General features: G+C 35.0%; 2 protein-coding genes across 3 annotated transcripts in view; one reads left to right on the forward strand and one right to left on the reverse strand.

The window, feature by feature from the left end:
- The first annotated feature begins 412 nt into the window (after window positions 1-412).
- ecrg4a (ECRG4 augurin precursor a) lies at window positions 413-5,375 on the forward strand. Its single transcript, XM_067410407.1, has 4 exons — window positions 413-532; window positions 1,085-1,129; window positions 1,382-1,545; window positions 4,618-5,375. Exons 1-4 carry the CDS (start codon window positions 463-465, stop codon window positions 4,765-4,767), a joined length of 429 nt encoding a protein of 142 aa, XP_067266508.1. The 5' UTR covers window positions 413-462; the 3' UTR covers window positions 4,768-5,375.
- Window positions 5,376-5,497: 122 nt separating this feature from the next.
- uxs1 (UDP-glucuronate decarboxylase 1) overlaps window positions 5,498-12,558 on the reverse strand; it is a 95,629-nt gene continuing 88,568 nt past the window's right edge. For both annotated transcript variants that reach the window (XM_067409113.1, XM_067409112.1), the window contains 4 exons: window positions 9,682-9,742; window positions 8,655-8,712; window positions 8,473-8,576; window positions 5,498-6,652 (listed from right to left, as the gene is read on the reverse strand). In XM_067409113.1, coding sequence (XP_067265214.1) covers window positions 6,521-6,652; window positions 8,473-8,576; window positions 8,655-8,712; window positions 9,682-9,742 — 355 coding nt within the window. In that variant the 3' untranslated portion in view covers window positions 5,498-6,520. The remainder of the gene's footprint in view (window positions 6,653-8,472; window positions 8,577-8,654; window positions 8,713-9,681; window positions 9,743-12,558) is intronic.

The following is a 12,558-nucleotide window of genomic DNA, read 5'->3' on the forward strand; positions in this document are numbered from 1 at the left end:
ATACTTAGGACCATGTGATATTTCAGTTTTTCTTTTTTAATAAATCTGCAAAAATGTCAACAATTCTGTGTTTTTCTGTCAACATGGGGTGCTGTGTGTACATTAATGAGAAAAAAAAAAAAAAAAGAACTTAAATGATTTTAGCAAATGGCTGCAATATAACAATGAGTGAAAAATTTAAGGGGGTCTGAATACTTTCCATACCCACTGTATGTTTCAGTATTAAGAGCTGCAACTCCATTTAATGTGAAAAACTACTCACTCTGCACATGTGTATTCGTTTAAACATACATGGAGACGGGGTCTTTCTGTTAGCTGACTTACAGTAATTTGCCAGCTGCAGTTTCCATTGAGAATGTTTGCGTAGGCTTCCCTCGGGCTCTCTCCTCCTCTCTCCTTTCTGCACATTTTCTTGCTGATCAACGGCGTTGTGCAAATCGACAAAGAAGAAGACAAGAAATCATGGTTTCTGAGAAGTTTTACCTGCGCCTGCTCACCTTTGTGGCTCTACTGACTGTTCTGGCTCTCTCAGGTCATTTTTCCTCTTTTTTTCTTGTTCTTTCCTGCACTTTGCACCTCACAGTTTTTTTCTTTCAAAAATGTCTGCTAAAATGTGCTAGCACTCTAGTTATGTCTGAAGTACGAACGGGTGGAAATTGACTTGATATTGACGTGGAAAAGGTGGGAAAGTTCAGTAAATGTAATTGTGAGCAAAAGTTATTATTTATTTATTTGTTTTTGCCTGTGGGTTTGCATGTTTAACATGTTTATGATCCCCCTGTAGTACTGTAGGATTTTTGTGTAAATATTACAATTTAACACTGTATATTTTGCATAATGATACACACACATACACACACACACACACACACACGGTTTCCATGTTGTATAGGGACATTATATATAATGATTTTTATACCGTATCAGACTGTATATTCTCTCCCCTAACCCTATTTATTTATGAATTATAAGTTGAAATGTCATTTTGTCCCCATAATGTAGGGTTTACCAGAACAACATATATGCACAAACACACACATGTGTTATGTATAATCTCTCTAATTCAGTTTTTAATGTTTTCCAGATGTTGCTAGTGAGAACACACTGGAAAAACTCTTGATGAAAAAAGGTGACTTTCTTTTTTTTTTCAGTCTTTTAAACTGCATGTTTTTTTTTGTCAGCAACAAATTCACAAGTTCATCAAGATGAAATACACTTATAGTCAACGTAAATTATCTGACATGTGTTGATATTTTATATAGGTTTGCTAAAGCATGATTTTTTTTTTTTTTTTGCCCTGATCCCACTAATATTAAAATACATGTGGGTGTGCTATGACCCTATTTGTGTCCCCCTGTTCCTTTGCTTTGTCTCCCACTAGTGGACGGTGATGTAAAGCCAGCTGCAGCTGTGGCTGTGACTCCCTCCAAGGCCAAACAATTCCTGGCCTCACTTAAAAGGCCCAAAAGAAACCTGTGGGACCGCAGCCGCCATGACGTTCAGCAGTGGATCCAACAGTTCATGTATATGGGCTTTGATGAAGCGGTTAGTGCTTGTGTCAGCCAAAAACCAGTTATATAAAAGGTCTTAAAATAGATTATGAGATTCAGGTAGCTACTCCTTCTTTACTTCTTACTAACATGAATGTAAGGCAAAGTTGAGGCAAACACATAAAAAATCTCTGTCCGGACACTCCAGAGATGTTTAAGAACTTACAAATACTTTATTACTGTTCAGAAATACAGTTTTTTAAATTTTCTAGTAGAGTATACTGTATATTTGGTTGACTTGTACTTGTTGACTTTGACTTTTACTTCATTACATTGTAAAGAGAAAATTAATAATTTTACTCTGAGACATTTTTCCAGACCAATTTGTTACATTTATGACTGCAAAGAAAAAAAAGAAGGAAAAAAAAAAAGATGGTCATAGCAGTTTCCAGTTTGAGAATTAATCTTCTGATCATTTTGGTTTGTTTGAATCTGTAAAACTGGTTTGCAAAGAGTCCTGGATGATTTGGTAAATCCGAATCCGAATCTCCAGAATATGCTACACCAAACAATAACACGTTAGGGGTCATTCACACAGAATGCATGGCAGTGGAATGAAAAATCATTTTACTTTTGATACTTGAGTAGTTTATTATCAGGTACTTTTACTTAACCTGTTAAAGGATTAGTTCACCCAAAAATGAAAATTATGTCATTAATAATTCGTTCATCTTTGGAACACAGTTTAAGATATTTTAGATTTAGCTTTCTGTCCCTCCATAGAAAATGTATGTACAGTAGACTGTCCATGTCCAGAAAGTAATAAAAACATCATCAAAGTAGTCCATGTGACATCAGTGGGTCAGTTTTGAAGCATCAAAAATACATTTTGGTCCAAAAATAACAAAAATTCAGCATTGTATTCTCTTCCGGAATCCTTTCCATTGAAGTGATTCCATTGAATTGATTCCATTGAATCATTTCATCTGTCGGTGTTGGTAATGCACTTTTATGTTGCCGTGGACAGAGATGAATGGAGGTCTTACGGGTTTGGAACGACATGAGGGTGAGTCATTAATGACATAATCTACATTTTTGGGTGAACTAAGCATGTTTCTAATGAGCTCAATTGACTTCAGTCAATGATGACTGGATACTTCATAAAATACTATCGCTGTATTTTTTGCTTCTTTATCACTCTCATGTTTCAGATCAGTTTGTTTTTGAAATGGTGTTTGTGAAAATTGCTGTTAGTAAGTGCACAGCTTTGTTTTTCCAGCCTGCATCTGAAGGTTTTGATGTTTTTTTCACTAACACTCAAATGGTTTCTCACCAAGGAAAAAAAAAAAAAAAAAAATCAGGGGTGGGCAACTCTGGCCCTCGAGATCCACTTTCCTGCAAAGTTTAGTAAAATCAAAAACACTTGAACAAGCTAGTCAAGGTCTTCAGGATTACTAGAAAGTTACAGGCAGGTGAGTTTGATCAGGGTTGGATCAAAACTCTGCAGGAAAGTGGATCTCGAGGGCCAGAGTTGCCCAGCCCTGAAATAATGAATAAATAATGGGCATGAAATATTGATTTGTGTGGACATTATCTTGTAACTGTGGACACCCAGACACAAGCACAGCTATATAACAGCGGTCAGTCAGGTATAGAGGGTTTAATAAGATCTAGTTCAATCAAATCCTATATGGGATTGACCTGTTACAAATACAGCCATTTTTTTTTTTTTTTTTTTTGTGAAATCAATTGTGAAGTCTCTTAATGCTATAAAGCAGTTCAAACATTTAAATGTGTTCTCCAAAAGTGTTTTTCTCAGTCCTTGAGGGAATGAACCCAAGCTAATGGAACGTTTTTAGAAGGTTCACTTAGAACAAACGTTTTAATCGAATGTTTCATTCAAAGTTATCTGGTCTTTAATAATGTTCTCAAAGCACTTTTGTTAGCATAAAACATTCGTCTAATATACACTAGTCAACATCTGAAGTGGATCAAAACCTTTCATCAAAGTTGTCCTAAAACCTTATTCTTAGGTCAACTTAGTTCTTAGGACAACTTTGATGAACTTTTTTTGATCCACTTCAAATGTTGACTACTATATTTTGTAAAATGTTACTTGTTTTGGAAAATTCAAAATGAACATTTCCATAATATTTGAAGAATGGAATGTTCCCATTATATTCACATTACCAAGAGAAAACATAAAAAAAATAAATAAATAAATAAAAAAAACCTCTACGTTTTGGACATTCAGAGAACATTCAGAAATAACACATTCATGAGTTAGCAAAACATTCATACTTCTGTTAGCTGGGATGGACATGTGGACAAAAAATATATATCATGGCCACAAATAAAAAATTTGTTCCCTCACTGAACTAATTCGTATTCTAATTTTGAATTAAGCAAAACACGATTTAACAAGAGAACAAATTATTATAGCCTATCGTGCAGACGATTTACTTAAAATGAGGGAACAAATTAGTATAACGTGCCGATCTGTATTAGTAAGTCGTAGGAACAAATTAATTTGTGGCCACGATATACAGTAGACCTACTTTTTTTTTTCTCCGGATGTCATGTGCGGGGCTATGTAGCCTAAATTTCAGATTGGAAAACATGTTTTTATTATTATGTTGTTGCTGCTGCTGCTGCTGCAAAAAACATTCATACACCTATACCCATTGTCCTTGACCCTTATCATTCACAAGGGCATAATTCAGAGCAAAATCTCTGATGAATGGCTCACAGATATGTTATCAGTCATCGTGATTTTGCCAAGTAAGACTTTCCTTTCCAAAAATTATCCTAACCCAATCCCTACCCATATTTTGTCCCTAAAATAAAAGGGAAATGAACCCTTGTTGTAAACCTAAACTTGACAAACTATAAACTTGTCAACTTGCCCCTCAAATCTGATTGGTTGATTGGAATGTTGTTCCAGGATCAACAAAGATAATGATCCAGGAACTTGGTGAAATCAGGTTGTGCAGCTCTTCAAAAGAACATTGATCAAACTGTTAATTATAGAATGTAGTACATAATGTCATTATTTAGCTGTGCCATCTTATTTCAAACTTTGATTTATCTTATTGCTTGAACCCTTTTTCCCCCTCATTTCTTTCAGAGACTTGAAACTGATCTCGCCTATTGGATGGACCAGCACCGATCCACCGACCAAGGTCGCCAGCATCACTATGATGAAAACTCTCCCATGGGGCCTCGGAACGCTGGATCACACCGATATGGAGCAGATGTCAACTATGACTACTACTAAAACACCTTGTTCTCCCTGAACCACGTCACTGCTGCCAAGAATATGTTTTGAAGGCATAAAACATATTCTCTGATTTACTGCAGTGATGTCAGCTTGCTTCTTTCTTTTGTAGCTTGTATGTAAATTGTATTAACAGATAGAAAATCAAATAGTTCACACATAAATGAAAATTCTATCATTACTTTCACTACAAAATGACGAAAAGTAACATAAAAGTAGCCCATTTGATAAATATATGTGATGAAGAGATATAATACATATAGTCATTACTGATAATCTTTTATTCCACTGAAGCATTTTAGAGCTTGACAGTCCCAGTCTTCATTCACTTTCGTTATAGTGAAAAGAACAAGGATATTTTTCAAAAACGTCTTATGGGTTTGGAACATGAGGGCGAGTAAATGATGATTGAATCATTTTTGGGTAGACTATCCAAAGTGGTAGTTGCGTAGACGGTCAATGGAGGGACAGAAAGCCATCAGATTTCTTTAAAATATCTTCATTTGTGTTGGGAAGATGAATGGAATGACATGACAGAAATTTTCATTTTTGAGGTGAATTTCCCTTTAAGGTCTTCTATCTGGTGTAGTTTTCAAAAGGCTGTAAGCAGTGTTACAATAAATACAAAACCTAATTTACCTATTTTGTTTTGTTTTTTAAAGAAAGAATACTTTTGTTCAGCAAGGATGCATTAAATTGATCAAAAGTGACAGTATAGTGTTACAGAAGATTTATTTCAAATAAGTGCTTTTCTTTTGAACTTTCTATTCATTAAAGAATCTTGAAAATGTATCATGGCTTCCACAAAAATATTAAGCAGCACAACTGTTTTCAACATTGATAAGACATGTTTGCACATCAGACTATTAGAATGATTTCTAAAGGATCCCTGTTTTGTGTATGAATCCATCAGTGGTGAGGTGAGAGAAAAAAAGAAAAGAAAAAATGATTATGAATGGAAATGCAGCAGTGAAGAGTTAAAAGAAATACAAATGGGAAATAATCAGCCATTGAGCAGAAGGAGAGAGAAAGTCAGATTAAAAAGGGAAAACAGTGAAAATCACAGTAAATATTTTATTAAAATATTCTTTTCACCTGAAATCAATTATAGGTTCAAAGTTCTGTATGAAGTTTCACAAAGGTAACAACAGCTTTTGCTCAAAATCATCACAAAGATTAAAGCACAAAGAACATTTTCCAAAGCTTTTCTTTCATCCGTTTCCTCAAATTTCAGGACAAAGCAGGATGAGGTTTCCTGCTCCAGACCAGACATTCAAGATTTTTAAATAATAATTTGCAATCGCTAATTTCCATAATTTTCTACAGGCGTCCATTCCAAAAAAACTCTGCTAGCTTTGACAACGCTAAAAAACAAAACATAAAAAAAAAACAAAAAAACACCCAGATCACATGAATTAAAACGGCACAGAATGTAAACAGACAACAAGATGATCTAAGCTTGCTTTAAATAACAGACAGACGACTGACAAACCAAAGTGCAAGGCAAAGTTTGTAAATTGGACATCTCTGAGGCACATTTGACTGAAAAACAAACTCTTTAGAGACAGCTCTCTGCTTGGGCTGCTTTTCAAAACATTTGCGAAAAACATGAGAAAAATTCCTTTTTTTTTTTTTTTTTTTCTCCAAAAAAGATGTATCTGTAAGTGGGAAGTGGGAAATCCACACTGTAAAATGGCTGCTGGACATCTAAGGTCCTCTAGTATCCCAGCATCCCTGAGATGAAGAAAATTCATCAGTTGTGTCTGGGTCTTCCTTTTTTCATGCGTGCAGCCTTGGGTTTGGGTATATACTGATTATTGGCTTGATGTTCCAGCTCTCTGCTGAAGTACTGGATGGTTTTGTTCAAGCCTTCCTCCAGTGGCACCTGCAAACACACAAATTACAGTTTAATAACCACACTGTTCCAACTCTGAATTATGATTGGATCAACCACAACTAAGGCTGTTCTAAAAACTAAACACACACCAGTGACCGTACATACTATGGCTGTGTCCGCAATCACCACCTACTGTAAACCATTAAATGTGGCACTATTTGTAGTGATGCACAGCCATTTGTAGTGATGTCCGAAACCATAGTGGTTGTTATCGAGTGCACTCATTCAATCCCACAATGCACCATAATAACAGGGTGTCAACAGATATAAAGTTAAATTTAAGACTTTTTTTAGACCTTTTTAATCTGAAATTTAACACCAAAACTGCGATGGAAATAAACATTATATATATAGAGCTGCACTATTTTGGATAAATTAAGAATCATGGTTTCAAGATCATGATTCATTAATTCAAGATCATGATTCAGACTACTAAAAATAACTACATTGAATAGAATATCTGATGTTGAACCTGCATGTTTGAATGTTCTGACAAAAGTTAATTGCTGCATTCTATTCAAAATGTTCAATGAATCTGAATGAATTATTTTTACTTTGGAAGTAGAAGTGTGTTTGTGTGTGTGTGCGTGGGGGGTGGGGGTCTTCTTTGGTCTGTCCACTGATTGTAAACAGTCAATGGTTCTGTCAGAATTTTTTGCGGTAATGTGATCAAAAATATTTAACACCCATCGAATCGGAACTTTTTAAGGAAACTTTTTATTAGGAAAAGTTTATCTAATCTTTTTTAAGGACCTGTGGCCACCCTGAATAAAGAGTGTTCAACCGAAGTACACTCAATGGCTAGACAATACCCATAATACATTATGAGGGTCTTGACGAATGAGCGTCTCACCAGAGGATGGCACTCGCAGCCGAGTCATCCATCCAACATTTTCCAAATTTTAAATTGATTTTTAAAGTTTAATTAAGGTTTTTACATGGTTTCAATGACAGAGTTCAAGATAAATCTTATCATCTTACTACTGGAGCTGCAAGTTTGCCAAGTTTCAAATAATTATTTAAAAGCAAGCACAAACTATAGCCCTATAGACCACAGTGTCTGAATTTGCTCACTCATTTTCTTTCGCTCTCTCAAGTGAACTACATTAGTGGACTAATGTAGGGAATAGTGAACGAGGGTATAGTGAGTGATATGTGTGTTTACAGCTATGCAGATCTTTTTCTTTATTTGTTTTTGGATCTGGAGATGCTGTACTATTTCAGAAAAACAGTGCCCCCTACTGTAAAAGAGTGCAAACAAGGTTGGCAGAAAAATGTGTCAATGGCAGGGAAAGAGTTAACATATGTATGTATTAATGGATGGATGGATGGAAGCATGTACGTATGGATGGATGGAAGAATGTATGTATGGATGGATGGATGGAAGGATGGATGGATAGAAGAATATGTATGCATGCATGGATGTCAAATAGGTATGGATGGATGGATGTCAAATGGGTATGGATGGATGGATGTCAAATGGATAGATGTCAAATGGGTATGGATGGATGGATGTCAAATGGGTATGGATGGATGGATGTCAAATCGATAGATGTCAAATGGGTATGGATGGATGGATGTCAAATAGATGGATGTCAAATGGGTATGGATGGATGGATGTCAAATGGGTATGGATGGATGGATGTCAAATCGATAGATGTCAAATGGGTATGGATGGATGGATGTCAAATGGGTATGGATGGATGTCAAATGGATGGATGTCAAATGGGTATGGATGGATGGATGTCAAATGGTTAAAATGGCCCCAATAATCAACAATGAGGCACAACGATCAGTACATAACTCACCACAGGTTCCCAGCCCAGAAGCATTTTGGCTTTGCGGATGTCTGGCCGTCTTCTTTGTGGATCATCCTGAGCTTCTGGAAGGAACTGAATATGACTGCGGCTCACTGAGGAGACATTCAGTGTTTTGGTGTTAACTTAAGATTCTAATACCCCATTTCCAATTCTATAGAATTTCAACTTACCAACTAGACTCTTAATAAGTTGCGCAAACTCCAATATGGTGTGTTCCTCTGGATTGCCCTATAAGAGAGAAGTTACATGGGAGATATCGTCTTAATATCATCTTCACATTGTATTGACTAAGCTTGAAGGCCAAGCAATTCACTCCTTGGACAATGTGCCCAGTGTTAAGTGCTATCAGTTCAATTAAATGAAAAACAAAGGCTGAAAAGTGTAATGATGTGGCTTTTTAGATCATATCTGTCCAGTTCATTTAGAACAAACAGTCATTTACTAGCTTAAACTTATTTTCATGTAATCAAATAACAAAAAATATGATGTTTTGGTTAATACTACCAAATATTCGAATACAATTTTAACATTTCAAGGTATATAAATTAACATATCATGAACGAACAATACATAAAAATGATAGTATATTTGTAAATTAACTAATGTTAACTGATTAATAAATTATGTAAAAAACAAATTAAAATAATCTAGTGCTATTAAATAAAAAAAAAAAGTTTTTAATTGAACAGGTTTCTGCAATTAATTATGATTAATCACACCTAAAATTAAAATGTGTAAGCATAAATATTTTAACACTCCAAATTTATGTGAAAACAACAAAGATAGCGTTTTAAATATCTGATATTTTACATATTTCTTTAGTGGCATCAAGTACTATATATATATATATGAATTATCAGTATCTTGATTTCCTTATATTTCCTTTACATTTTAGTTTTAGTTAAATGTAGTTTGTCACTTTTATTGTTCTTTTAAACAATTTTAAAATATTTTAGATTAGATTTTAAAAGGTTTTAATATTTAATTTCAGTTAACATTTATTTCAAGTAACAGCTTTTTTTTTATGGTTTTAGTTTTAGTTATTTATAACAAACCTGTATTAATGACTGTCAAAAGATTTTTTTTTCTCAATTTCTAAGAATAAAATGATAATTATAGCCATTCAGAAATATTACAACAACTGAATGTGTGAATGGCCCCTATGGTTTGTTAATTTAAGCAAAATTATAAACTCACCAGGTTAACTGGACTGCTGATGTTACTGTTCATCAAGGACACCAGACCGTTCACCAGATCACTGGGGGGGAATAAAAGAAAAAATTAAACCAGTGTATGTGGCATCACGACACAGTGCAGTGAAAGAATGATGTAGATGTGATGACTTAATCTGAATGACGAGAACATGAATGAAAAGAAGGAAAGTGATAAACTATCTAAACTCATTAATTCACAGAGACCTTCAGCAATTTTCAAATCCAGTAGTATGAATGAGTCACACTTAATTTCCTCTTCAGGGCGCTCAGACACGCATATATGCATTCCTTTAGTGTGCGCATGTGTGCGTTTGTGTTGGCATGAACACAGTGGGGCAGCAGAGATCTCGCTACCACGTCAGCATAGCCATTCAAACATTCAGGTTCAACATCAGATATTCTTTTCAATGCAGGATTTTCAACCTACATCCATACAAACATCCAGTTCATTCAGTCTCACACGATAAGACCATTAAAGGATTAGTTCCCTTCTGAATGAAACTTTCCTGATAATTTAGTTGCCCCCCTGTCATTCAAGATGTTCATATCTTTCTTTATTCAGTCGCAAAAATAAAATTAAGGTTTTTGAGGAAAACATTCCAGGACTTGTCTCCATATAGACTTCAGTGGGGTTTAATGGGTGGAAGGTCCAAATTGCAGTTTCAGTGCAGCTTCAAAGGATGAGGTCTTATCTAATGAAACTATTGGTCATTTTCTAAAAAAATTAATATATTATATATATATATATATATATATTAAACACAAATGCTCGTCTTGCACTAGCTCTGCAATCGTGACGTAGGTGGAAGTACCAATCCAGTGTCTACAAAGTGGACGTGCAAAGATAAACACCCTTTACAAAAAAAAAAGGTAAAAATGATATCGGATGATTTTGAAGTTGGAGGAAAAAAAAATAGTTTTTTGCCCTACCGTGGTACTGTCGCCTACGTCACGCGTGACCTTTCAATGTAATGCATAGCGCATCGCAGAGCAGTGCAAGACGAGCATTTTTGGTTAACAAGTATATACATTTTTATTTATTTATTTATTTATTTTAAAAATGACCAATTGTTTCGCTAGACAAGACCATTATTCCTCGTCTGGGATCGTGTAGAGCAGTGAATCTCAACCTTTTTTGAGTAATGGACCCCCGTCATATTTGGAACCATCTTCAAGGACCCCAGAATAAAATTGGCTCATTGGTATCATTAATGCAATCAAGTATAATTTACTACTACGTTAGTTGACTTCTCTTATATTTAGTCATACAGTCAGTTATATTATACATATATTATCTTCTTTTATGGAAACATGTTAAATATCAATATATACAAACATTCTTATTCAGATATTTTATAAGGACCCCCTGGCATTCTGTCAAGAACCACTAGGGGTTCAAGGACCCCTGGTTGAGAAACACTGGTCTAGAGTACTTTGAAGCTGCACTGAAACTGCAGTTTGGACCTCCAACCCGGTGAACTTCACTGAAGTCTACTGTATGGAGAAAAATCCTGGAATGTTTTCCTCAAACCTCAATTTCTTTTCGACTGAAGAAAGAAAGACATGAACATCTTGGATGACATGGGTGTGAGTAAATTATCAGGAAATTTTCATTCAGAAGTGAACTAATCCTTTAATAACACTGCCTTTCAGTAACTGCTGTCACCTACAGATCTACAAGGACAACAGAATCAAAGAAACCTTGCTAGAACAAGTCAATTGTAAATTATGATGCTTAAGATCTTTTGGCATTTTATGACAAGGCTTAATTGGATGCAATGCAGACTGTGAATAATGAACTGTTAAGGATTGCAAGGTCAGTTCAGGAACTGAAAAGACTTTGCTAGAACTTTTTTGGCTAGCACATTTATATTTAATTAAGGCCTTGAGAGTCCCAGCATCCTACTGCAAAAAAAAAAAAAAAGAAAAGAAAAAATTCCCTCAAGTTCAAGTGCCCAATTACAATAAGAAGCAAAAAAAGCAATGATTTGAATGCTTAGCTGCTATTTATTTTGCATTGTACCAGGTAGCCACCTGCTGCGTGATTTCGTTGGCCCAAAATCCTACTGTAGATGAAACATATTTTCTTTTGATAAGCAATTATTATGTCAAGTAGTAAAGCAGTTTTGCTGCTTGACACAACAATGGCTCAGTGTGGATGAATTGACTGTTGGAAAAAACATTTCAATTTATGCCTGGTTAGAGAACCATGTTAATGATCATTCCAACATGAATCTTTTTACAATTTTTTTTTTTTTTTTAAACATCACTCAATCAAAAGATAATATCAATATTTCTTTGTCTATGTTATCCACTGATAATAAATGTGTAAACTGGTGATTTCCATGTGTGAAGCAGATTCACAGATTTTGAATAAGTCTTGTCTATAACGTTCTAAATGGCAGCTGCCATCATTTGTATTTAGCAATTCATAAAAGTCTGAAAAAAGCCAATAAATTACAGCAGAGAGCTAGGTGCCACCACACTGACCTTTATATTGTGTGAGGCAGTCCTAAATCTATTATTATGTAGGATAGCATAATCTGAACAGGTGAAACTGGCAGGAAATCAGTGGGCTTTGTGCTGTGCTCAAGCTGTGTGCTTTATACTCTTGCCTAAAGCATGGAGGGGGTTGTGAGAAAATGTTCTGAATAAACAAAGGTGTTGACAGAAACATCAAACATCACTTTTACTCATACTTACTTTTAGCAATTATTCAAACCCCTCTAAGTGTGTTTGAGCTTCAGCCATAAATTAGATATCGCATTGTGTGGCTTTGGCTCAGCATTTAAATTTCTGCCTGGCAACTGATAACACTGTTTTACACTGAAAGAGAGGCTTGCACAGCATCGTTTGAAAT

The sequence above is a fragment of the Chanodichthys erythropterus genome, chromosome 14, assembly GCF_024489055.1.
Source record: "Chanodichthys erythropterus isolate Z2021 chromosome 14, ASM2448905v1, whole genome shotgun sequence".
NCBI classification, from domain to species: domain Eukaryota; kingdom Metazoa; phylum Chordata; class Actinopteri; order Cypriniformes; family Xenocyprididae; genus Chanodichthys; species Chanodichthys erythropterus.